We start from the raw sequence: 23,794 nt of genomic DNA, 5'->3' as shown, positions 1-23,794 counted from the left end.
TGAGAGAATATACTTTGCAGCACTTGTCTTTAAGAGCAGTAACCAATAACTTTTATAATAAATAAAACTGGACAAACGTTGCAGCTTAAAAGTACTGTTCCAACTTTACTTCTCATATAGTACAGATGATGTGAGAGATATAACATTTACCTCAGAACACCAAATGTGTTCCTACCATATCCCTAAACAACTGGATTTATACAGCTCTTTATATACTCTTTTAGTCATGCATAAACATATTTTGGAGAATTGCTTATCCTGTAGAAACAATACTAAACTTCCTTGTTTAACAATGTCTTGTAAGAGACCAGCTTTTCTGACAGTGTGAATATCCTGTAACAGTGTCCTGATGTCCATGTAGAAAAACATATTTTTGAGGAAACACATTGTCCTGTATTCTATTTGAATCTGTGTATAGAAACATGTGTTCTTATGTCAATGCTGATAAGCATATCCTGTTTTTTATGAAGAAAAACATATTTTTGAGAAAACACATGGTCAGAGATCAACTTTTCTGACAGTGTGAACATCCTGTATTTTATTTGGATCTTTGTATAAAAACATCTGTTATCCTGTTTTTTCCATGCAGAATAACATGCCATTGTTCTTTAAGAGCAGATTTTGCATTTTTGTTCTTGCATAACATCCTGCCTTGAGTCTGTAAGGGAATAATGTCCATTCAGCAGATTCCTTTTCCAAGCCATGGTCATTTAGTATGACTGCTGATCACATTTTACTTAAACTTTGTTTCTGCATTTAAGCAAGCCTTTTCTTTCAGCATATTTACAACATAATTAATTTCAGATTTATATTCATAAAATCTAACACATGGGATTAGTAAGATGCAAGATGCCATGAATCCCAGAGCCTGCAGGATTTTCCTTGCAGTCAGCCTGGTGCAATTTGCTAGTGTTCTGAAGTATTGAATTAGTTGCCCCTGCTTCTCTGGCGTGAGGTAGGCCATCTGGGTGTTTGTGTCCAAATTGGCACCCAGGAAAATTATCTTCCGAGAGGGTATTAGTCTTGATTTCTTTTTGTTGACTGTGTATCCCAGAGAGTTCAATAACATTATTACATAAGCCAGATGTTTCAGAAGAATGTGCTTGCTGTCCGCTTGGATCAGGCAGTCGTCCCAAATAGGGGTATATTTGTAACCGTTGAAGTCTGCAGTAGGCAATTACTGATGCCATGCATTTCGTGAATACTCTGGGCGCAGTAGATAAGCCAAAGGGCAAAGCAGAGAATTGATAATGGGTTGAACCTGCAAGAAATCTGAGGTACCTTCTGCAATTTTGTCTGATTGTGACATGCAGGTATGCCTCCTTGAGGTCCAATGTTACCAGCCAAGACTCCTTGCCCAGCATGGGAAGAAGTTGCTGTAGAGTGAACATCTTGAATTTTGGTACGAGTAGAAATGTGTTTAGGATGGATAGATCCAAAATAGGTCTCCAATCTGTTCCCTTCCTTGGCACCAGAAATAGCCTGGAATAAAAACCTTGACCTTGTTCGTGCGTAGGTACCTCTTGAATAGCTTTCATGTTTATGAGATCTGTAATTTGCCTTTGTGCCTCTGCCCTTTGATTGTGTGGCAGGTTTGGCATGCCTCTCATTTTTGGAAGGGTGTGAAAATGGAATTTGTAGCCTCTCTTTATAATGTCCATGATCCATTTGTCCTTTGTGACAATATGCCAATTTTTTGAAAATAATGCCAGCTTTCCTCCTAAAGGAGCTGCCATTTGAGACCTGGTTGGCATGCAAAGGGGAGAGTCATTGGGTTTGCTTTCTGAAAGATTGCGAGTTGTCCTCACCACCTCTTTGTGTAGGAGCTTGCCATTATCTGCCTCTAAACGATCCTTGGGATTGTCCTCTGCCCCTCGGGTGCCTGTATCTGCCTCTTTGGGATCTGTCTGTGGCAGGAAAGGACCAGTTTTTGGAAGGCCAATTTCTACTAAAACGTGGGGGTTGAACCTGTAGAAATTCTTTCACAGTTTGCATTGATTTAGCCTTTTCCTCCATTTTCATAACAGCAGCTCTACATGAGGCCTCTAGAGCATCAAAACCACATTGCAAGGTATGCTTACCCACTTGTTCTGCACTATGCACCAAATCCTGCAACTCCTTCAAGTCTGGTTGTTCAGGTTGCGACATTTTACTTTTCAATTGTGATAGCAAAAACTGTTGGTATTTTAGCATATGAAACTGACAGTTTAAGGTCCTCATGGATAAGGTAGCCGAGGTATATACCTTTTTTCCCCAGCTTTCTAAGGATCTGGAATCTCTCTCGGAAGGCAATGGATTTTTAGCAATGGAGGCCTTAACTCCCTTAGGGCCCTGTGAGATGGTTTCTGGGTCAGCAGCATGGCTTTTGTATAGAAATTGGTGAGTCAGGAACCCTGTAGTACCTGTCAGGCTTAACTGGAGCTGGAGGCAGAGAGTCCGGGTTAAGGCAGACCTCAGAGTAAACATCATCTAGGATGTCCAAGACGGGAGGTATAGCCAGAGGCCTGTGCTGAGGTAGCAAGAGAAATTCCCTGAGCCTTTTCTTGGAATCTGAATAATCTTGGCCTTCCCAGTGGAAGTGTTCCCTTAAGGTATGTAAAGTTTCCCCAAATGAGTAATCCTCAGGGGGGATACAGGATGGACTCCTCCGCATCAGAGTCTTCAAAGGGGGAGTAAGAATGTTCCTGATCATCAGAGTGCTCTGAAATAATGGAGCCCTGATCAGAGGAGGGGGAATCTTCCTCCACTCTGGGCCTTTTGTCCGGTGGGGGCTGAGAACCTCTGATAAGAGTAATTAAATCCTCAGCCATCTTAAGCATCTGTTTCTTAGGCATGGGGCCTGGAGATGGGCCCTGTGTAGCTGGTCTCTTAGAGTGCATGGTAGCTTTAGACTTTGTGAAAGCCTTGATGGAGAAAGAAGAGGAAGGTCTGAAGACACCTTGAGTGGAGGTGGACCTGTCCACATTCTGAGTTTCAACGCCAAGAGTGGCTTCGGTATCTGTAGTCGGGGTGTGGGCAGAGGAGCCTGCGACCTCGGGCACAGGAGACACCGTCAAAGAAGTGTCGTCAGTAGTCAGGGGCTGCGTAGGCGCCTCGCTAAGAACAAGACCACGTGTAGTCGGCTTTGGCGTGGTGTCGGTAGAGGCCGCGGACCTCGTGTGTCGGTCCTTGTCTTTGCGTTTTTTAGACAAAACTGGAGTCGGAGTATCCGACGACATAGTATAGTTAAATGCTTTCCCAAAATAATGCTGGGCGAACTCCGCCCGACGCTTAACAGTGCGTTTGTTGACTATAGCACAAAAGTGACAGACCGAGACGTCGTGGTCTGGGCCTAAACAAGGTATACAGAGGGAATGGAAATCCTTATGCGGTATTTGCTTCCCACAAGAAATACAATTATTAACTTTGTCTGACATCGGTCTGAGGCAAGAAATGTTTCCCCAACGGGGTACTTAGCTTTTAAGAAGACTTCGGTTTCCAAATTTTCGTAATCTCAGGAGCTGGCCGACCGGCACTTGCGAAATGCTTCTGCTTTGGGCACCGCGCGGCAAGAAAGATTGAAGAAAATGGCGTTGACTGGTTCCTTCATACCCCTGTCGCACTGATGTCAGGGAAGAAGCGACGACAACAGACGCCGGACCTAGACTTTGGAATTCGGCCGACCGAGGACCCGCCTGACGGCAGGAGAACCCATCTGTTATGACTGCAGCTGTATGCACGATGAACATAGTGTCAGAGCCGACTGGGAGGGAGGAACATCGGTTCCAGCCGGAGCCGAGATGGATGGTATGGCTTCACCCAACGATGGCTCCGAACTGGGAGCCGAAGGTTTAGGTGGCCTGGAAGATTTCACGGGCTGAACCTTCGCCGGTGACTCTTGGGGCTTAAGCAAAGCCCTCAGGATCAACTTGTTTTTGCGCTCCTGCAGGACTCTTGGACTGAAAACATGGCAAATGGAGCAAGAGTCCTGCAGGTGCACGCGCCCAGACAATAAACACAAGAAATGTGACCATCTGTCAGAGACATCTTCTGACAGCATGAGTCACACTTCTTGAATCCGGACGGCTTAGGATCCTTGGACATCCTGAGGAAAACCAAGGGCAAGAAAAAAAACACATGGAAAGGTTAAAGTACTAACCACTAAAAATTGCAGACTACAGCTACCACAACCAAAACTAAAAGCAGTACTACAAACATTATAGATAACTGACACTAAACACTAACAGTGATACTAAAGAAATATATATATATATATATATATATATATATATATATATATATATATATATAGATATATTATATATACATACCGCGGTGATGGTGCTGCGGTAGCATTGTCGCCTCACAGTAAGACACTGTCCAGTTCGATTCGCAGAGTGTCTTCTGCGTGGAGACATGCGTGAATGGGCATACCTTCATTGAAGGTTTTGCGTCAGGGCTGGTAACTCGGCACGTAAAAATCAACTACCAATCATTAGCGGACCGGAGTTCTGCTGTGGCGACCCTTAACCGGGGAAAAGCTGAAAGACACAACAACAACAACACACACACACACACACACACACACACACACATATATATATATATATTTTTTTTTTGAGAGAGATAGAGAGAAAGGGTTATCCTCTAAAACGGAAAAACCTTTCTGAGGTAAGGAAAGGGAGAGAAGGGGGGAGGGGAAACTAACTTAAACGAGTTTCTTGAGGATAAGTAATCAGGATTTGGAGAAAACTAACCACAATACAACAGATTTTTCCAACGACTAATTCTACACTAAAAACTAACAGTTTTGTGACAAGAAAAATACAATAATAAAGTTTTATACGACCTGAGCCAGTAGAACAACCTCGCAGCAGAAGCGGCAAACGAGATCTGGGTATCTAGTGCCAGGCATCATGGGATATAGGGGGGCCTCGTGCCAGTAAGCAGCTCTTGAGCTTTTGAAGATGGCAGAGTCGGAGCTGAGGATCGGCTCCGAACCCAACCAGCAAGAATGAAGGCGAGACAGACAACTTAACATAAAATATATCACAACTTAACCACGGCCAAGATGAGCAGATCCAACCTCGTAAAGCAGCAAATGAGATCTGGGAAATTACACCACTGCATTGTGGGATACTTTCTTGCCAAGAGCCAGGCTTGAGATGTTCAGCTAAGTATTCGGCCGAGTCGGAGCTGCAGATCGGCTCCAAACCCATCAGTGTAAGAAATAAGGTGAGATAGGACAACATAACATCTACCCTTTAGAATAGTCAGTAAGTCATCCTTTAAACTTGTTCGTGGAGGCTTGAGGAAAACTGCTCACTTAGGCCCACTGAAGGGAGACAATAAAAATAGTGACTGTGGTTAAGGAGGATGAAAGTCTTGTCCACTTTCTGGCACAAGAAATTTAAGTCAGGACTGGGAATGATAAACCGTTATCAGCGACTTCAGTATACATATACAAAACCAAGAGGACAAATGCCGGGTGGGGGGAGTTATTATACAAGCCAACCATAGTCTACCCAGTAAAAAAGTAGTACACATTTCCTATCAAACTGATAAACATGCAAGTTACCTTAATCATTGCATCTGTTTCAATATTTTCATCTGCTGCAGTTTCTTCGGTCAATGCATCTCCTGTATCCATCTCTTCACCAAACTCTGTTTCAGGGATTCCCCCTCCTCCCCGTTTAGTTTTCTTAACTGCTTGCAGAGAGTACGGTGTCAAATGTGATTCTTTATTATAAGCACGTGTGAAAGCAGCTTTAACCTGAGAAATGAAAGGGAGAAGTATAATCTACATACCTGGTAAATATAAATACATGTCAACAAAAGCTAGACCATTTACAACTAACAAAAAATTCTACACTATGGAAAATGTGAAACAGCACAATATAGTAAATATGCAATAGAAAGGGAAAAATAAAAGACACCATGAAAATAAAATATGAAAGAAAAAGTGAAGAACAATCCTTGCATAAAAGCAGGTCTTGGAGGAAAAACAGATGTAATCCAAGCATATTCCATCTACGCCACAGTGCATGGCATACATGAAATTTAATATACGCAATGAGATGCACTTACATTAAAATCTGGCCTATTCATTTTGCTAAATGGCTTTATTTTCAATCAACCCCATTTGGGTTGGGGTGTCACATCAACTGTATCACACCCAGTTCAATGCCACTCTACAACCTTCTTCAACAGTCTTGCCCGACTGTTGCAGGTCATCTCTCACACAATCCACCCATCTTTTTGCTGAATACCCTTGTTTCCTCTTGACTTCCTTGTGTCTGTTCAAATCTTCTTCACTAGATTTTCTTCTGCCTTCCTGCTCATCTGCCCAAACCACCATAACCTGATCTCCGACTGTCTCTACAACTGGAACTACTTGGGCTATTGCTCTGATGTCCATTTCCTTGTTTGTCCCACAGCGTGCATCATACCACCAAATCCCAGGCATTGCATCTCCATCACCTTTAGCTTTTTCAACAGCTCTGTTTTCATTGCCCAGGTTTCTTTACCATGCAGTAGTAATGGTCAAAAAAAAAAGTTGTGTCTTACCATAACATTCTGTCTGTGTTGTCGATCTTCACTTATCCTTGACTGTGGGGCCGTTATTCCAGTTTGTGCCCTGCAAAACTCTTGAGCTAAGCTTTACCCATAATGCTCCTTGCAGGACTACCTCAGATTGAGTTTGTATAAAACAGTGACAGACAGGAACTAACAGACTAGACACCATATCTGTATTTCTAAAAGGGAAAGCCAATCTTTTAAGAAAGATCCGTTCCACCAAGAAACCGAAGGGCAGGGGGAAGGAGGGTGGAGATGTAAAGAATAAGTGAAGATTGACAACACAGATGGAATGTTATGGTAAGACAACTTCTTTTTCTGATGTTGTCTATCTTCACTTAATTCTTGACTGTGGGACAGAGTCCCCAGCTACCTAAATCCTAGGAGGTCTCACAAAATACTATTCTAGACACCATAGAGCCAAATGATGCTTGCCCCCTACAGACCAGATCCAGCTTGTAATGAGTAACAGAGGTATGAGGGGAAGCCCAGGTAGCCACTGCACAAATATAATCAATAGAAGCTCTGGAGTGAAAGACTGCAGAAGTGGCTACTGCCCTTGCTGAATGTGCTTTAACAGGTCCCGGTAGTTGCACTTTCTTTTTGTTGTAAGTTATACAGTCGTTAAGATAGAGTAACCTTAGAAACAGGTTCTCCCATAGTAGCAAAACAGAAGGAAACAAACAACTAGTCTGACTTTCTGATTACCTTTGAAGGTAAAAATGCAATTGTCGATGCAAATCTAGTAAATGTAGACAATGTTCACCCTTGTCTGAGAAGATGGGGTAAAAAACTGGAAGTTGAAGAGTCTGGTTGATAATGGTTTTGGACACTATCTCTGGTAGAAAAGGATTTGTTCGCAAGGAAACTCTGTCTTTATGGAAAGTAAGGTATGGTTTTGCAAGACTATGCCTGCAGCTCAGATATCCTCCTTGCAGAATTAATAGCCATTAGCAATAATGTTTTCCAGGATAAAAACTTGAGATCATAAGTTGCAGAAGGTTCAAAAAGGGAACTAACTGAAGTACCAGATTCAAGTCCCAAGGTGCATAAGGGTCTCTGTATGGGGGTCTGAGCATCAAAGTTCCTTTTAGAAAAGCTTTACAAAGTTTGTGGGACATTAACACGGTCATTCAAACCAATATGAAAATTTGAGATCGCAGCTAGATGCACTCATATGGTCAAGGTAGATGCTCCTGCTTCAAAAAGCATTGTTAAAGTACAGTTGTGTACCTACCATAAATGTAGATGTTTGAGTGTATTCACTGTTGCAGTCATTACACTTGGGTTATCCTACTGGCAGACTACCTGCAGTCGGGCTTGAATTCCAAAGTCTTGGTCTGGCGTCGGTTGCTGTTGCCTCTTCCCTGACATCAGCGCGCCAGCGGTATAAAAGATGCAGCCGACGCCATTTTCTTCAGTTTTTCTTGCCCCAGATGTCAGGTGCCCCCCGAAGGGTAGGCTTAGAAATTATGCCAATAAAAGAGCATGCACTAAAATAAAACAATCTTCCTCTACAAGCAAATACACCACATAGGTTGTATAGAATAGAGAAGTACAGATAAGTCCCAGCAAAGAAAGGGGGATGGTGGGTGGGTAACCTGGACTGCAACAGTGAATACACTCGAACATCTACATTTATGGTAGGTACACAACTATACTATGTTCATCGTGTTTCACTGTTGCAGTCACTACATTTGGCTTGAATCCCAAAAGCTGAGGTTGGGTGGCTGGGCCTAAATAGAATTAGGAGAGGCTAAGAGGCCCTGCAGAACTGCAGTGGCGATGCCTGCTCTGGATTTAGAGTAAAGAGGTAAGTAGTAGTGCTTTGTAAAAGTGTGCACTGAAGTCCAAGTTGCAGCCTCCAAAATGTCCTTGGTTGGTACTCCTCTGAGGAAGGCTGCTGAAGCAGCTGCTGCTCTGGTTGAGTGTGGCCTGATGCCCTTAGGCACTTATTTGCCATGTTGAGAATAGCAGAAACAAATGCAGTGGGCTATCCATTTGGAAATAGTCTGCTTTGAGATAGCTTTTCCTTGAGATTCTGCAGCAAATGCCACTAAGTTGCTCAGACTTTCTGAAAGCTTTAGTTTTGTCCAAGTAGAAGCGTAGCTGTGTGTGTATGTCCAAAGAATGTAGCAGTTTCACCCCCTTATTCTGTGGATTTGGATAAAAGGTAGGCAAGTGAATTGTTTGATTAAGAGCCACACTGGACACTAACCTTAGGCATAAATGTTGGGTTTGTCCTCAGAGAAACCCTGTCCGGATGGAAAATTATGCAAGGTTCAACCGCCATTAGAGCCTGTAACTCACACAGACTCTTCTTGCTGAAGTAATTGCTAAGAGCAGAGCTGTTTTCCATAAGAATTTTATCTCAGCTGTATTGGCTGGCTCAAAAGGAGGCAGCGTGAGTTTTTCCAAGACAAATTTGAGGTCCCATGCAGGTATTGGTGCTCTTCTTGGGGGTCTTATGTTTTTTGCCCCTCTGAGGTACTGCCTTAGTAGTGGATGTGAAAAAATAGGTGGGTCCGTATTGTATTGAGCTGAAATGGCAGAGGCATGGATCTTAATTGATGAAAAGAATAAGCCTTTGTCCAGTATCTCAGTTAGGTATTGTAAAATCTGAGGAATATTTGGTACAAGCATGTCAATTCCTTGCGCCTGGTTCCAAGCACAGAATCTCTTCCACTTTTCTGCATATGATTTTTTAGTGCTGGGCCTCCTGGCCTCCAGAATGACATCCATAACTGATTTGGAGAGAGGTGTGTTCTGAATGGTTACGTTATCCGCCATGCAGCCAGATTTAGGGTTCTGAGTTGGCTGTGCAGTATCTGATTGCTTTGTTGGGTCAGTAAATGAGGAATTTGAGGTAATGTCCAGGCTGGGCCTTGAGACAAGCTGTTTAGGACTGGGTACCAATGCTGGCGTGGCCAGTCTGGGGCAATCAGGATCATTTTTGGCTTCTCTTGTCTGACCTTTAGGAGTACCTTGAGGAGGAGAGGTAGTGGAGGAAAGGCATATACTGTGAGGTTTTTCAGCTGAATGTTAGAGCATCCACTTTCCATGCTAGCTTGTGATAAGTCCTTGTACAAAGTCTCTGTAGTTGGCAGTTGTGAGGGGAGGCAAATGGATCCATGTCTGGGCATCCCCATTTCCTTGTTATCATGCTGAAGATTTGTGGATCTAGTTTCCACTCGTGAGGATCCATGAGGTTTCTGCTTAGATAGTCTGCCAGAGTATTTGTCTTTCCTGGCAGAAATTGCGCTTGTAGGTGTACTTGAAAAGTCAATGCTGTGTTCCACAAAACCATGGCTTGTCTGCAGAGGGGGTAGGAATGTGTGCCTCCCTGCTGGTTTATGTACCACATGACTGTAGTACTGTCAGTCTTTATTAGCAGTTGTCCTGGATGAAGCAGATCCTTGAAAGCTGTCAGGGCATTTTGGACAGCCAGCATTTCTTTTAGATTGATATGAAGATGTATTTGGCTTGTGGGCCATGTGCCCTGAATACATTTTTCTGCCATGTGGGCCCCCCAGGCATAATCTGATGCATCTGTTGTTACTGTCTGCCTGGCAGTGAGTAAAGTGAAAGGCTGTCCCTTGTTGTGGTGACAGGCCTGTGCCCACCATCGAAACTCCTGTTGCAGGCAGGGAATGAGGGTAATTAGTTTTTCCAGGCTGTGGCAATGCTGAGTCCAAACACTTTTTAGATACCATTGTAGTTTCCTCATGTGCAGTCTTGCATATGGAATTAACAGAATGCAGGATGTCATGAAGCCCAAAGCCTACAGTATTTTTCTTGCAGATAACTGGGTTTTTGTTGCCAACATGTCGAAATAAGAAGTCAGTTGCCTTTGTTTGTCTGGTGTGAGATAAGCCATCTGGGCAGTTGTATTAAAGCTTGCACCCAGGAATATTATATCTTGAGAGGGTACTAGCTTTGATTTCTTTTCGTTTACTGTGTACCCTAGGCAAATTAGCAATCTTTTTACAAACGCCAGATGCTTTAGTAAGATGTCCTTGTTCTCTGCTTGAATAAGGCAGTCGTCCAAGTAGGGATATATTTGAATTCCTCTTTGTCTGCAAAAAGCAATTACTGGTGCCAGGCATTTTGTGAAGACCCTGGGCGCAGTAGATAAGCCAAAGGGCAGTTCAGTGAATTGGTAGGGTTTTGAGCCAGCTATGAATCTGAGGTATCTTCTGCAAGAGTGTTTGATTGGGACATGCAGGTATGCCTCTTTTAGGTCCAAGGTTACAAGCCAAGCCTTCTTGCCCAGCATGGGCAGAAGCTGCTGCAGAGTTAACATTTTGAATTTTGGAACGTCCAGAAAAGTGTTTAGAATAGACAGGTCCAGTATTGGTCGCCAGGCTTTGTCCTTTCTGGGTACCAAGAAAGGTCGTGAGTAAAATCCTTGTCCCTGCTCCTGTAGTGGTACTCGCTGAATGGCCCTCATGTCCATGAGGGATGAAACTTGCTTTTGTGCCTCTGCCCATTGATTGTGTGGCAGGTCTGGCATGCCTTTTGCCTTTGGCAGGGTGTGAAAGTGGAACCTGTAACCCTGAGACACTATATTCAAGACCCATTTGCCCTGGGTGATCATGTGCCAGTTTTGTGGAAAAAAGTACTACTTTCCCCCTAAGGGAGCATCCAAAACATAAGTGTTTGGTACTGGTAGAGGAAAGTCATTGCGACTGTTTCCTATAAGGTTGAGATGCGTCTTCTCCACTTTTGGAGGTAGAAGCACCCCATTCTTTAGGCCTGTATGAGCCTTGGGGCTGGGATCTGCTTCTAGGGCACCTGTATCTGCCTCTTTGTGGCCTATCTGACACTGGAAAGGACCAATTGTTTTGAAGGCCAGTTCCTGCTAAATCTGGGTGGCTGTACATGTAAGAAATCCTTAACTGTCTGCATAGATTTTGCTTTATCCTCCATTTTCTTCAACACCTCTTCTGCCTTAATAACAGAAAAAAAAAACACTCTGCAACCGATATCCTACGACCACTGTAGTAGTAAACAAATTTATTTAAACAAAGTCAAGAACCACAAATCCACAACAATAATCCAAGGTCAAGCGCTTTCGTCAACAGACTTCATCAGAACTATTGACGAAAGAGCTTGACCTTGGATTATTATTGTGGATTTGTGGTTCGTGACTTTGTTTAAATAAATTTGTTTACTACTGCAGTGGTCGTAGGATATCAGTTGCAGTGTGTTTTTTTTTCTGTTATTTGTGCTTTTTGTCACTCTTTCACACCTCTTCTGCCTTAACACCAATCAAAGTATCATGCTGTAATGGAGCATCTAATAATTTTGCTTTAACATGATCAGGCAGATTTTGTTCCTTTAACCAAGCATGCCTCCTAATCACAGAACCCGTTACAGCGGCCCTACAAGAGGCCTCCAAAGAATCAAAACCACATTGCAAAGTATGTTTTCCCACCTGTTCAGCTGCATGCAATAAATCCTGCATTTCCTTGTTTTTAGCAAATTCAGAATTTGTCAACATTTTCTGTTTTAACAGTGACATTAAGTATTGCTGATATTTAAACATATGAAACTGACAATTTAAAGCCCTTACAGCCAAGGTAGCAGAAGTGTAAACTCCCCCCCCCCCCATCTGTCCAGTGCTCTAGAATCCCTATCAGAGGCAACAGGGGTTTTTGCAGTGGAAGCCTTGACCCCTTTGGGACCCTGAGAGATAGTTTCTGGGTGAGCAGCAGGATTTTTATATAGAAACTTATGTGAATCTGGAACACTGTAGTACCTGTCTGGCTTAATGGGTGCAGGGGGTATACAGTCTGGAGACAGGCCGGACTCTGAAAAAGCATCATCTACAATGTCCAGAACAGGAGGAATAGCAAGGGGCCTGTGCTGAGGAAGTAAAAGAAAATCTCTGAGCCTTTTCTTGGATTCTGAATAATCCTGGCTCTCCCAATGAAAGTGCTCCCTCATAGTATGCAGGGTTTCCCCAAAGAGTAATCCTCAGGAGGAGAAGCTGAAGGAATAGATTCTTCAGCATCAGAATCCTCATAGGGAGGAAGAGAGTATTCCTTATCAGAGGAGGAATCAGAGGAAATGGAAACCTGATCTGAAGATTCATATTCTCTCTCTTGCCTAGGCCTCTTATCAGGAGGGGGATGGGAACCTCTGATCAAAGTAATAAGGTCTTCGGCCATTTTGAGCATCTGTTTTTTAGGCATGGAAGTCTGTCCTGTAGACTGCTGTACTTGTTTCTTTGTCTTTAGAGCTGCTTTAGTCTTTGAAGCTGAAGATGCCTTTACATATAACTATGTAGGTCTGAAAACACCCTCAGAAGCAGATGCCTGCACAGCGGCTCCGGACCCATCTGAGGGAAAAGTTTCCGAGGATCCAATACCTTGAGTTTCCAGAGGCCCAGTCGGCTCCACGTGGGAGTCGGAAGCGGCCTATGGCTCTGAGGTAGCGGGTGTCAGGGGCAGCGAAAGTGCCTCACTGAGAACCGGTGAGCCGACTAGCTTAGAGAAAGCCTCATCGTTGGTTTTGGAACTCTGATGCCTGTCCTTGTCTTTATCCTTGCGTTTTTTATAAACTTCGGTCATCGGCTGCTCCACCGGCATTGTATAATTGAATCTGCGGCCAAAGTAATGAAAGGCAAAATCGTACAGACACTTAATAGTGCGTTGGTTAAATCTAGCACAAAACCAACAACAAGCAACGTCGCGGTCAGGGTCTAGGCAAGGAATACAGTAAGAGTGGAAATCCTTATGAGGCATTTGCTTCCCACAAGAAATACAGTTGTTGACTTTATCTGACATCGGTCTGGAGCAAGAAAAAAGTTTTCCCAACGGGGTACTTAGCGTTAATGAAGACTTCGGATCTGAAATTCGAAATCTCAGGAGTCGGCCGACCGGCACTTGCGAACTGCTTTTGCTTCGGGCACCGCGCAAGAAAAACTGAAGAAAATGGCGTTGGCTGCATCTTTTATACCCCTGGCGCACTGACGTTAGGGAAGAGGCGACAGCAACCGACGCCGGTCCAAGACTTTGGAATTCAGCCCGACTGCGGGTAGCCTGCCAGCAGGATAACCCAACTGTAATGGCTGCAACAGTGAAACATGATGAACATCTCCAGGACCTTATCAATTGGTGCTGAAAATGGATCGAGATTAGCCTCTAAAGCCCATTTTTAAAATTTCTGACACTTGCTGTTGCTGAAGTACAAACTTCTACTCGAATGTTTGTGGGAAGTTAGAACAATTTTTTAAACTGGGGAAGTGACAGTAGAATGCCTGGTAATCACTGGAATTGGAGAAGCCACGCAGTGAGCTTCAGAATTTGAAGATTCGGATGAACTAGTGTGTCCAGATGGGACAAAAGGTCTGGATCTGGGTCCAGTCTTCAAGGTTTCCCAATTAGATGAGGCCAAAGGAAGGAAAACCACACCGCACAAGGCCAGAATGGGGCAATGAGAATTATTTTGTTCTTCGACCGGTGGCTTTCTTAGAAACTTGTATACGAGAGGAATCGGGGGAAAGGCATGCAACAGACTGGGGGGGGGGGGGAGGCAATCGTGAAGGACATTGTCTATTGGTGACTCCCCTGGAGGGGGAATTAGGGCAAAGGAGCTGCTGCACTTGTTCAGGGTGGATACAAAGAGATCGCAGCAAGGCTGGCCTAAGTGGCAGAATATCATTTCTGCCACAAACAGATTGAGAGACCACTCATGAGGCATCAGGACAGACCTGCTCAATTTGTCCGCAATCATGTTGGAGCTCCCGGGAATGTGTTGCAATTAGAAAGCAGTCATATGAAACTGCCCATTGCCAAATACTCAGAGTGCTTCTTGACAAAGAGGGCAAGATCTGGTTCCTTCCTTGCTTGCTGATGTACCAGACTACTGACATGTCTGTTTGAATCGCAATCATTCCCTTGGAATATCTGCAATGCTTGAAGAGCACTGCCCTCATCTCTAGAACACGGATTTGCAAACTGGCCTCTAGCTGGGACCAAATGGCTTGGACTGTTTCCCAGATAATGTCCCTCCACCCTATCTGGGACGCATCCATGGCAACTATGGCTTGGGGTTGAAGAGGGACAAAGGGTCTGCCTGACATAATTTTGTTGGAGTGAAGGCTCCAACTCAGGTCTCTCTTGCATAAGTTGGTGAGTAATATCAGATGGGACATTGGCTGATTCACTCATGACCACTGAAATACAAAGAGCCATTGAAGAATCAGCATGTGATATCTCAAAAGGGGAACTAAAGTGACAGAGGCTGACATTGATCCTAGAGTTTGTAGGAACAGCCTTGTAGTCACCTTTTTTCTGCGAATAATCTGACTGACTTGCAATCCTATTCTTTGAAGTCCCTCTTTGGAAGAGACGCAATGCTGGTGTTTGTGTTTAGTACTGCTCCTATGAATGCCAATTGCTGTGTTTGCTCTGTATGGGATTTTTCTACGTTTATAGTGATCCCCAACAAGGAACAAGTTTGTAGAACATATTGCCTGCAAAAGTAGATGCCTGGTGGGAGTGGTGAGGAGCCAGATGTCTAGGTATGGAAATGGAAAGAATCCTTGCAGTCAGAAGTGGGCTGCTACCACTGCAATCCATTTGGCGAACACTCTGGGAGCAGTGGTGAGACCAAAGTGCAGGGCTCTGAACTGATGATGACTGTCTCCCAGCCGGAAGCACAGGCATCTTCTGGATCACTCATCCATTTTTGCTAACATGCATCTTGAAGATTTACTGAGGCCATCCAATCATCTTTTCTTAAGAACGGAAGTATAGACTGAACTGTGACCATCTAGAATTTGGTTTGTTGAACTGATTTGGTCAACTGATTGAGATGCAAAATTGGACTCCAGTCCCCTGTTTTCTTTGGCACTAAAGAAAAAAGCTTGACTAAACTCCGGATCATATACGATCTGGTGGGATTGCTTGGGTGACTTCTGTTGAGCAGTTTTTGAATTTCTAAGACTGCTGCATCCCTGTGACTGGGTGGAACTTCTGGGATTTTTTCAATTTTCTGAAAAAGGGATAATGCAACCTCTGGTTATGATCCTCTGCGGCCAACTGTTTACTGTTATCCTATGCCAGGCAGGTAGGTGCAGGGATAATTGCCCCCCGACTGCCTCTAGAGGACTGCAATCGGATTTCCTTTCAGGAGTGCTGATATGAGTTCCCAGGGAAAGAATCTCTAGAACCCTGACTTTGCAGGCCACCTCTGCCTTGTGCACAGTGTCTTCCACTGTTACCCCCCCTGCCCTGGGGGAAGTCATTGCCATATCAGTTGTGGAAAGGTCCTTGAGACTTCTTAACCACAGCTTCCCACTTCTCTGTTTCCTGGAGTAAGACCGATGAGGAGTGGAAAATCCATGGCAGAAAGGAACTTTCTCACATGTGGTAAGGGTGTCTAACTTTGGGGCCAAAAAGGGATGTTTCGTCAAAAGAAGCATTGACGAAAGAAGACTTAAGTGGCTCCATGAACTCGCATAAGCGCATCCAGGTGCGTCTCCTAATGGCTACTCCTGAACCTGCTGCCCTCATCATCCCTTCAGCTGCGTGTGCAATAAGCCTCATGGATGAGCTGCAAATAGAATCTAGGGTTGCCAACTGAGAAGTTACCTTTTCTTGAACTTCTTTAGTTACTTTTAGTTACTGCTCCTGTTGAGTATCTGATAGTTCTTTTATCAGACTTCGTTGAAGTCTTGTGAAATGTGCCATGTAATTCAAGGACCTTAATGCGAAAGTCGAAGCTTATATGTGCTTCCTGAATCTATCCATCGTCCTTAGACTCTATTAGGACAGATAGGACTTTTATCAACAAGTTCCTTTTTGGTGGCTCTACCACCATGGTATCTACTGGCATTCATTTCACCCAATGCTGCTGATGCTGAGGAGCTGACAAAATACGGTCCAGTCTCTTTGGGATTGGCTCAATAGAATTGCGTATCTTCAAAACCCGCTGTGCAATCAATTTAATCAGATTGTCAGCAGGTGGAGAGATGCAGGAGGTAGAGAGTCAGACACAGAAAGCCTCAAGGTATACAGATTCCTTTGAGGAAGGCTGAAGGAAAGTCCAGCGACCCCTCTGTTTCAGGAGCTCTGAAGGGGAGATCTTCTGGGGGTGACTTTGGGGAACCTTCCTCTTCACTGAAATCAGTATCTGCTGTGAAAGACTCTTCAGGGGAGTCTAAGTGCTTCATCTTCAGGGGTACCTATTTGGTGGTATGGGCCGGAGTAAAGAGGACATGACCACTATGGTTTTGGATCCTGAGGGTTTAGTCTGGAGGAAGCTCTGGGCAAGGGGAAGGGCAGGGCTGCTGGTCTGACAAAACTGGTGTTGACTGTATGCCTGCAGTGGACAAGGTTCTCTCCACAGCATGTAAGGCAGGCTCCCCCCATAGAGGAATGGGAGCCCAGAACCGAAATAGGCTTTCATAACCGTGGTGCTATCAGGCACTGAGGCCACCTCTGAAGCCGAAACCGGTGTTGAGCTAATGTGTGCTGATTATCCGAGGGGCATGGATGGCTCCGACAATACCAGAGTGGAACCATGCCCCCCCCCAGAACTAGCAATGAAGCTGCAACTCTGGGAGGTCTCCGGTTCTGACAAAACCGAAGAGCCCAAGGCTGTTTTTAGCACTTCTGATCGGCACCAAGACAGTCGAAACTGGGACTGTCTGCACTGGAACCTCTGAAGGCTCAGTTGGAGTCAGAGGAGAAACAATCATTGGAGTTAAGGTTCCAGAGCCAGACAGACTAGGAACCGCAGAAGTGGACAATCCTCTCACTGCCAAGAGCTGGTCCACCAGCCTCAAAATATCAGATTCCATGAGGCTCTTGGCAGAACAGACCGAAGGATGGGGACCTGGGTTTCTCCAAGAAGGAGCTTGGAGGTCAGTCTACAAAAGGGTCTAGTGAGGGGAAATACCTAGTATGAGGCCTATCTTTAAACAGGAATTCCTTTGGTTTCAAAGATGTGTGGTGTGAAACCATAGTAGTCAGTGCTGAAGCTATCGGTATAGAGAAAGGCACCGACGGCACTACAGGTAAAGTCTTTTACCCAGTCATTTCCAATGAAACTGTAGGAACCAGGGAAGTCTTAGGCATTTTTGATAACTGTGCCAAAGATACTGTCGGCACAGAGCTGCTGCTTCTCTTTCAATATCCATGTTTAGATGAGAAAGAAGATGGAGGAGAGCCAACGTCCATTTTTAATTTTGGGGAACCAGATCTGACCTCGTCGAAAGAAGTCTGAATAAGGCCTTTCAGAGTGAGCTTTTTTCTTCTCTCAATAAGGATCCAGTGACTGAAGCCATGACAGATGGCACTGTCTTCCTGAGAATGCACCGGATCCAAACAACACACACATAAGGAGTGTCTGTCTGAGTTGGGTCATTTGCGCTCACACTTCTGGTATCACTCAAAACCAGACATTCCCTTGTTTTTCTCAGCGATTACAAATAAATACACAGGCAGAAAAGATGGCGGAAAAAGAAATTAAGATATTATAGTTTAAAGTTTCGATTTTTTTTTTTAAAAAGGAAAATGTGTACCAACAATGGTATGAAAAAAGAAGTTATGTGCTCACCACAACGCTCCATGTGAGCTGTCCATCTCACTTACATTCTGTACTTGTGGGGTTGGAACCGATCCTTGGTTCCGACTCCACCATTTACAAAACCTTGAAGTGTCCAACTAGCTCGTGGCTTACTCCCTAACCCATGATGCTCTAGGGCACTCCATTATTTTATAAGCCAAGAAGAGGGTCGGTGAATATCAGATGCCAAATAGTAACCTCTCGATCTTCCAGGAGTTACAGGCTGGGGGTAGGAGGGTGGGACGCAAGATGGACAATTCACATGGAATGTTATGGTGAATACACAACTTCTTTATGTGAAGTTGTCCTCTCTCTCCTTCATTCTGTACTTTCTTGGGTTGCTCACAGGAGAACATTCTTTAGAACAGTGGACCCAAAACAGGCCCTGTCCCTGGAGGCCAAATCCACTTTGTAATAACCGATAAAGGTATGAGGCCATGCCCACTTTGCCGCTGCACAAATGGTATCAATTAGCAATTTTGCACGAAAGGCAGAAGAGGTCAAAAGAGCTCTGGTAGAATGAGCTCTTAATTTGTCTGAAAGTTGCTTATTTATGGACTGAAAGGTGAATGTAATGCAATCTGACAAACATATGGATAGAGTGATTTTCGCCACTGAAGCATCTTTCTTGCAGTCTGAAAAGGGCACAAACAATTGGTCAGTCTTTCTAAAGTCCTTTATTCTGTGTAAATAGAAGGTAATTGTCTATGTACATCACGTTGGTGTAACATGTATTCAGCCTTATTGCCATACTTGGGGAAAAAAACTGGGAAGTCTATGGACTGATTTAAGTTTGCTTCTGAGCAAACTTTCAGTAGAAATGATGGGTTTGTGCAAAGTGAAACTGTGTCATTGTGAAACAGCATATACGGGAGTTTAATAGATAATGCTTGTAACTCCAAAACCATCCTAGCTGAAATGATAGCCACTAAGAAAATTGCCTTCCATCATAAGAAATTCAAGTCACAGGATGATGCAGGTTCAAAAGGGGGAAGAAGAAGAATACTGGATAACACTAAATTTAGGTTCCATGGAAGTAGAGGTGGTTTAATGGGGGATCTTAGCAGGTTAGTGCCTCTCAAGAAAGCTTTACAAAGTCTGTGGGACATGATGTTCGCCCCCCCCCCCTTCCAAAATGAAAATTAGAGATTGCTGCCAGTTGTACTCTAACACTAGCTGCAGCTGCTCCGTCATGAAACAGTTTTTCTAAGAATTCTAGCATGGAAGACATAAGTGCAGAGAAAGGGTCAATATGATTTTTTAAGGCACAGGAGGAAAATCTTTTCCATTTGCTGAGATATAATCTTCTCGTGGAAGCTTTGTGAGAAAAAAAATCAGGATATGTTGTACTGAAGGTGAAAGGTTAGGTAACCTGACTATATTTGGAATCGGAGCAGCCAAGCTGTCAACTTGAGGGTTTGAAGAGATGGATTGATTCTTCTCGACAGATGGATCAGAAGATCCGGCATTGGGTCTACAATCCAAGGCTCCTCCTGAAGATGAGGCCACAAAAAGGGGAACCAAATTTGACGAGGCCAGTAAGGGGCTAGACGTTTTAAGGTCTTTCCCAATGTGCTGGCTTTCTAATGAACTTTGGGTATCAATGGAAATGGAGGGAAGGCGTAGAGAGGACCCGAGGGCCAGCCGTGGACAAGTGCATCCCTTAGGGATTCCCCCAGAGGGAGGATTAGGGCAAGGTAGCTGCTTCATTTGGCGTTCATGGACGTGGCAAAAATCACAGCAAGGCTGGCCCCATTTTCGGAATATTTCTGCGATGTCTTGTTTCAGGGACCACTCATGAAGCATCAGTATTGCTCTGCTGAGTTTGTCTGCTATCACGTTGGATTTCCCTGGGATATGCGTTACTACCAGAAAGCATTGGGAGGAAGTTGCCCACTGCCATACTCTCAGGGCTTCTCGACAAAGGGGGGTAAGATCTGGCTCCTCCTTGTTTGTTTATATACCATACCACAGACATTGTCAGTTTGGATCGCAATTATTCCTAGTGGAAGAGAGTCTTGGAATGCCAGCAATGCAAGTAGCACTGCTCTCATCTCTAGGACGTTGATGTGCAAATGGGCCTTGTGATCCTGCCAAGTGCCTTGGACTGTCCTTCCCTGATAATGCCTCCCCATCTGGGAGGCATCAGTGGTCACTGTGGTAAGTGGGTGTGGAAGAACGAAGGGTCGACCCAAAGTCACATGAGTGAAGTGAAGACACCAACGAAGGTCTCTCCTGCAAGAATATGTTAACATAATCTGGTGTGGCACTGGAAGTTCCTGTATGGACCACTGAGTGAACAGTAGCCACTGTGGAATTCTCATGTGCAGCCGCACTAAGAATATTACGTTTACAGCTGTTGCCATGGTGCCGAGTACTTTTAGAACTTTCCTTGCTTGAGTCTTCCTTTTGAAAAGAAGGTCTAGAACCTGTACCCGAAGGGTCTGTACTCTCTGTGGTGAAATCTTTACCATCATTGTTGTAGTGTCTAAATCTACGCCTATTAAAAACGATATGATGAGATGGCAGTAAGGCAGATTTTTCGTAATTTATTGTGATGCCTAGATGAGAACAAAGTTCCAAAGTGGTGTTTCTTGCTTCTGTTATTAGATGCTTGGTGGGAGCGGTTAGGAGCCAGTCGTCTAGATATGGAAACACTTGGAATCCTAAATGTCTCAGGTGAGCCATAACTACTGCCATACATTTGGTGAACACTGTGGGGGCTGTAGTGAGATTAAAGGGCAGAGCTCGGAACTGGTAATGACTGGCTCCCAGCCGAAAGCACAGATGACTCCTGGATGGCCTGTCCATTTTGATGTGGTAGTACACATCCTGGAGGTCTATAGAGCACATCCAGTTGGCTTTTCCCAGAAAGGGAAGTATCGACTGCAGTGTTACGGAACTGTCTTTTTTATAGATTTGCTCAGTCTTCTGAGATCTAGTATGGGTCTCCAGTCCCCTGTTTTTTTCGTAATTAAAAAGAACCTTGAGTAAGTCCCGGATCCTATTTGGTCTGCAGGGTTGATTTTTATTGGTTGATTGATATTTGGTCTGTTGGATGACTCTTTTCTAGCAACTTCTGAATTTCTAGGGTTGCTTGTTTCTTGTGACTGGGTGGAACATCTGGAATTTTTTTATGCGTAGGGCTGGAATTGAAAAGGTTATAGTGTAACCTCTGGATATGATGCTTGTACCCACTTGTCTTATTTTTAACCAGGCGTCTGGGCATAAAGAAAATCGACCCCCGACTGCCTCCAGAGAGAGACAGGTGGGCCTCCTTTCAGGAGTTCTGAAAAGGCTTGCCAAAGAAGGATTCTCTGTCGCCCTGGTTCTGCAGGGCTCCTCTGCTGCGTGGTTGGCATTTTCCATTATTGCTTCCCCCTCTGCCCCTGGGGGAAGGCTCACAGAGTGCGTCTTGAAAAACTCTCTGGGATTTTCGAAACGACATCTTCCCTCCCTTTTAACCTTTAGGACAAGGTCTAGAAGGTGTGGAAAAATGGACTCTGACAGCAGAGTTTGTCCTCCTTGTTCACATCTGGTTATTGCGTCTTTGACCTTAAGCCCCAACAAGGACGAGCCGTCGAAGGGGGCGTTAAAGGATAACTTAAGGGTTCTGCAAAGTTACACAAGCTCATCCAGGAATGTCTCCTAAGGGAAATTCCTGAACCCGCTGCCCTACTCACTCTACTGGCTGCATAAGAAATGAGCCTCATGGATGAGTTTACTACTGAATTTAAGGTGCAGAGCTGGGAGGACACTATCTGCTACCCCAGCAACTACGGAACCCTCTTGAGCATCTTCCAGCTCCTTCAGGAGATCTCACTGCAAACTGAAGTGTATAAGATAATTCAAGGACCTGAGTGTAAAGGCTGCGGAAGAAAACATGCGTTTTCCGTATCTGTTCATCGTAACTGACTCTTTGTTCGGGGGATGGACAGAAGTAGATGTCTCTGATGACAACTTCTTGATGGCTGTCGTCATCAGCATAACATCTACTTTGTAAGGAAGATTTTATCCTCAGGGGATGTAATGAATTTATTTGGCCCCCAGGGAACAGGCACCACTAAGTCTGGAGACTCCCACTCCTTTCGACAAACTAAATCCATAAGTTCATCGAAAGGTGGAGACACCCACAAGTGGTGGAAGGGCGAGGCTCAAAAGCCTTCTGGTAGACAGGCTTCTCATTAGAAGGGTTGTTGGGCTTCCAGCCGCCTCTCTGCTTAAGTATCTCTAGGATGTCTGCAAGGGAGACATCCTCAGAGGGTGACCATGGGTACCCTTCTGACTCATCGAGGTCTGTGTCCGATGTGACTGACTTCTCTGGGGAGTCCAAATGCTTCCTCTTGCAAAATCTCTTGTGAGGGACCTCTTCAGAAGGGCATTCTGGAGAGGTTTCAGAAGGGAAGGGTTCACCCACTGGGGCATCCTGAGGCCTTGGGTCCCCCACATCTGTGTGGAATCGGTTGTGCTGAAGCAGACAATGGTGCCTTTGGGGAAGGCATGACTGGATCTGAGAGTGGGGCTGCCCGTGGGGGACAGCATTCTCCTAATCGCCTTGAAAGCCCCCCCCTGCCCATGACCCAAGGAAGCTCCCGGTTTCGAAGAACTGGAAGGCTTCCCCGGCACCAAGGGGGTTGGCTCCAAAGTTAATGTAGGAGCCGAGCTCACCCGTGCTGAGGCCCCGAGAGGCAAGTTTGGATCAGACAACTGTCCGATCCAACTGTCCTCCCTGGACCAGACCGGAGAGCATCAGCTCCTAGACTCCTCAAGCTCAAACGGCACTGAGAAAATCGGAGCAGATGTTGGAGCTGTCAATGCTGGAACAGGTCTCGGCTCCAATGGTTCTACTACAATCAGCTCCAAGCATTCCAGCTCCGAGGCAGGTCAGAGGAGGAATTGATAGTGATGGGGTAGGTCCACTTGGCTCTGAAACCCTCTGTGTCAGCTCCGACAATAATTTGGCCAGTGCCGGTGTACTCAAGAGACACACGATCCACATTACCTTCTGACAAACTCTGGAGGACCAAGAACAGGGGGCAGGAGATCTTGACCTTTGTAGTACAGGTGACCTTAAAGACGGAGATACCAGCTCCAGGACAGAGGACCGGTTCCAATTCTGCAATACTAGCGGTTCTGAAACAGGATCCGCTGAAGTAGAAGGTCTTTCGGGCCCAACGGATTTCGGGTCCGATGAAGTCATTTTTTAAATTTTATTTGAAACTCCAGATTGGTGTGAAGAGGATGAATATCTTTTACTTGACTTCTCAGAACTAGGAGGAGGGGAAGAGGTTTTCTTTAATGCACTCTGACCTTCTTCTAAGATTTATGAAAAAGAAGTCTTTAACAATCCTCTCAGAATGAGCTTATTTTTTTCTTTTGAGAACCCTCAAATTAAAAGAAAGGCATATGGAGCATGACTCCTGTAAATGTACTGCTCCAAGGCAGTAGACACATTCAGTATGACCATCTGTCAAAGACATTTTCTTAGAGCAGTTAGAACATTTTTTTAAACCCTGAAGGTTTAGTGTCTTTTGATTGCTTAGACATAGTATCAAAGTAGCAACGCAAGTAAACAGCAGCAGTAAACTATTGAAGCAAGAACACACTTATCTACAGCCTAAAAGAGCTCTCTAACTTAAACAAGCTATTTAGAAAAAGA

The 23,794-nt window shown here is 44.6% G+C and overlaps 1 protein-coding gene across 1 annotated transcript in view; it reads right to left on the bottom strand.

Moving 5' to 3' along the window:
* The window catches only part of RFC1 (replication factor C subunit 1), a 1,497,679-nt gene that overhangs the window by 179,573 nt on the left and 1,294,312 nt on the right, over positions 1–23,794 (bottom strand). The window contains exon 22 of the mRNA XM_044063570.1: positions 5,558–5,752. Within this exon, the coding sequence (XP_043919505.1) occupies positions 5,558–5,752 (195 nt within the window). The remainder of the gene's footprint in view (positions 1–5,557; positions 5,753–23,794) is intronic.

This window comes from Protopterus annectens, chromosome 2.part1 (genome assembly GCF_019279795.1).
Source record: "Protopterus annectens isolate FY-2018-M chromosome 2.part1, PAN1.0, whole genome shotgun sequence".
Lineage (NCBI taxonomy): Eukaryota > Metazoa > Chordata > Ceratodontiformes > Protopteridae > Protopterus > Protopterus annectens.
The sequence above is the reverse complement of the archived record's forward strand: the minus strand, read 5'-3'. Positions and strand labels throughout refer to the sequence as shown.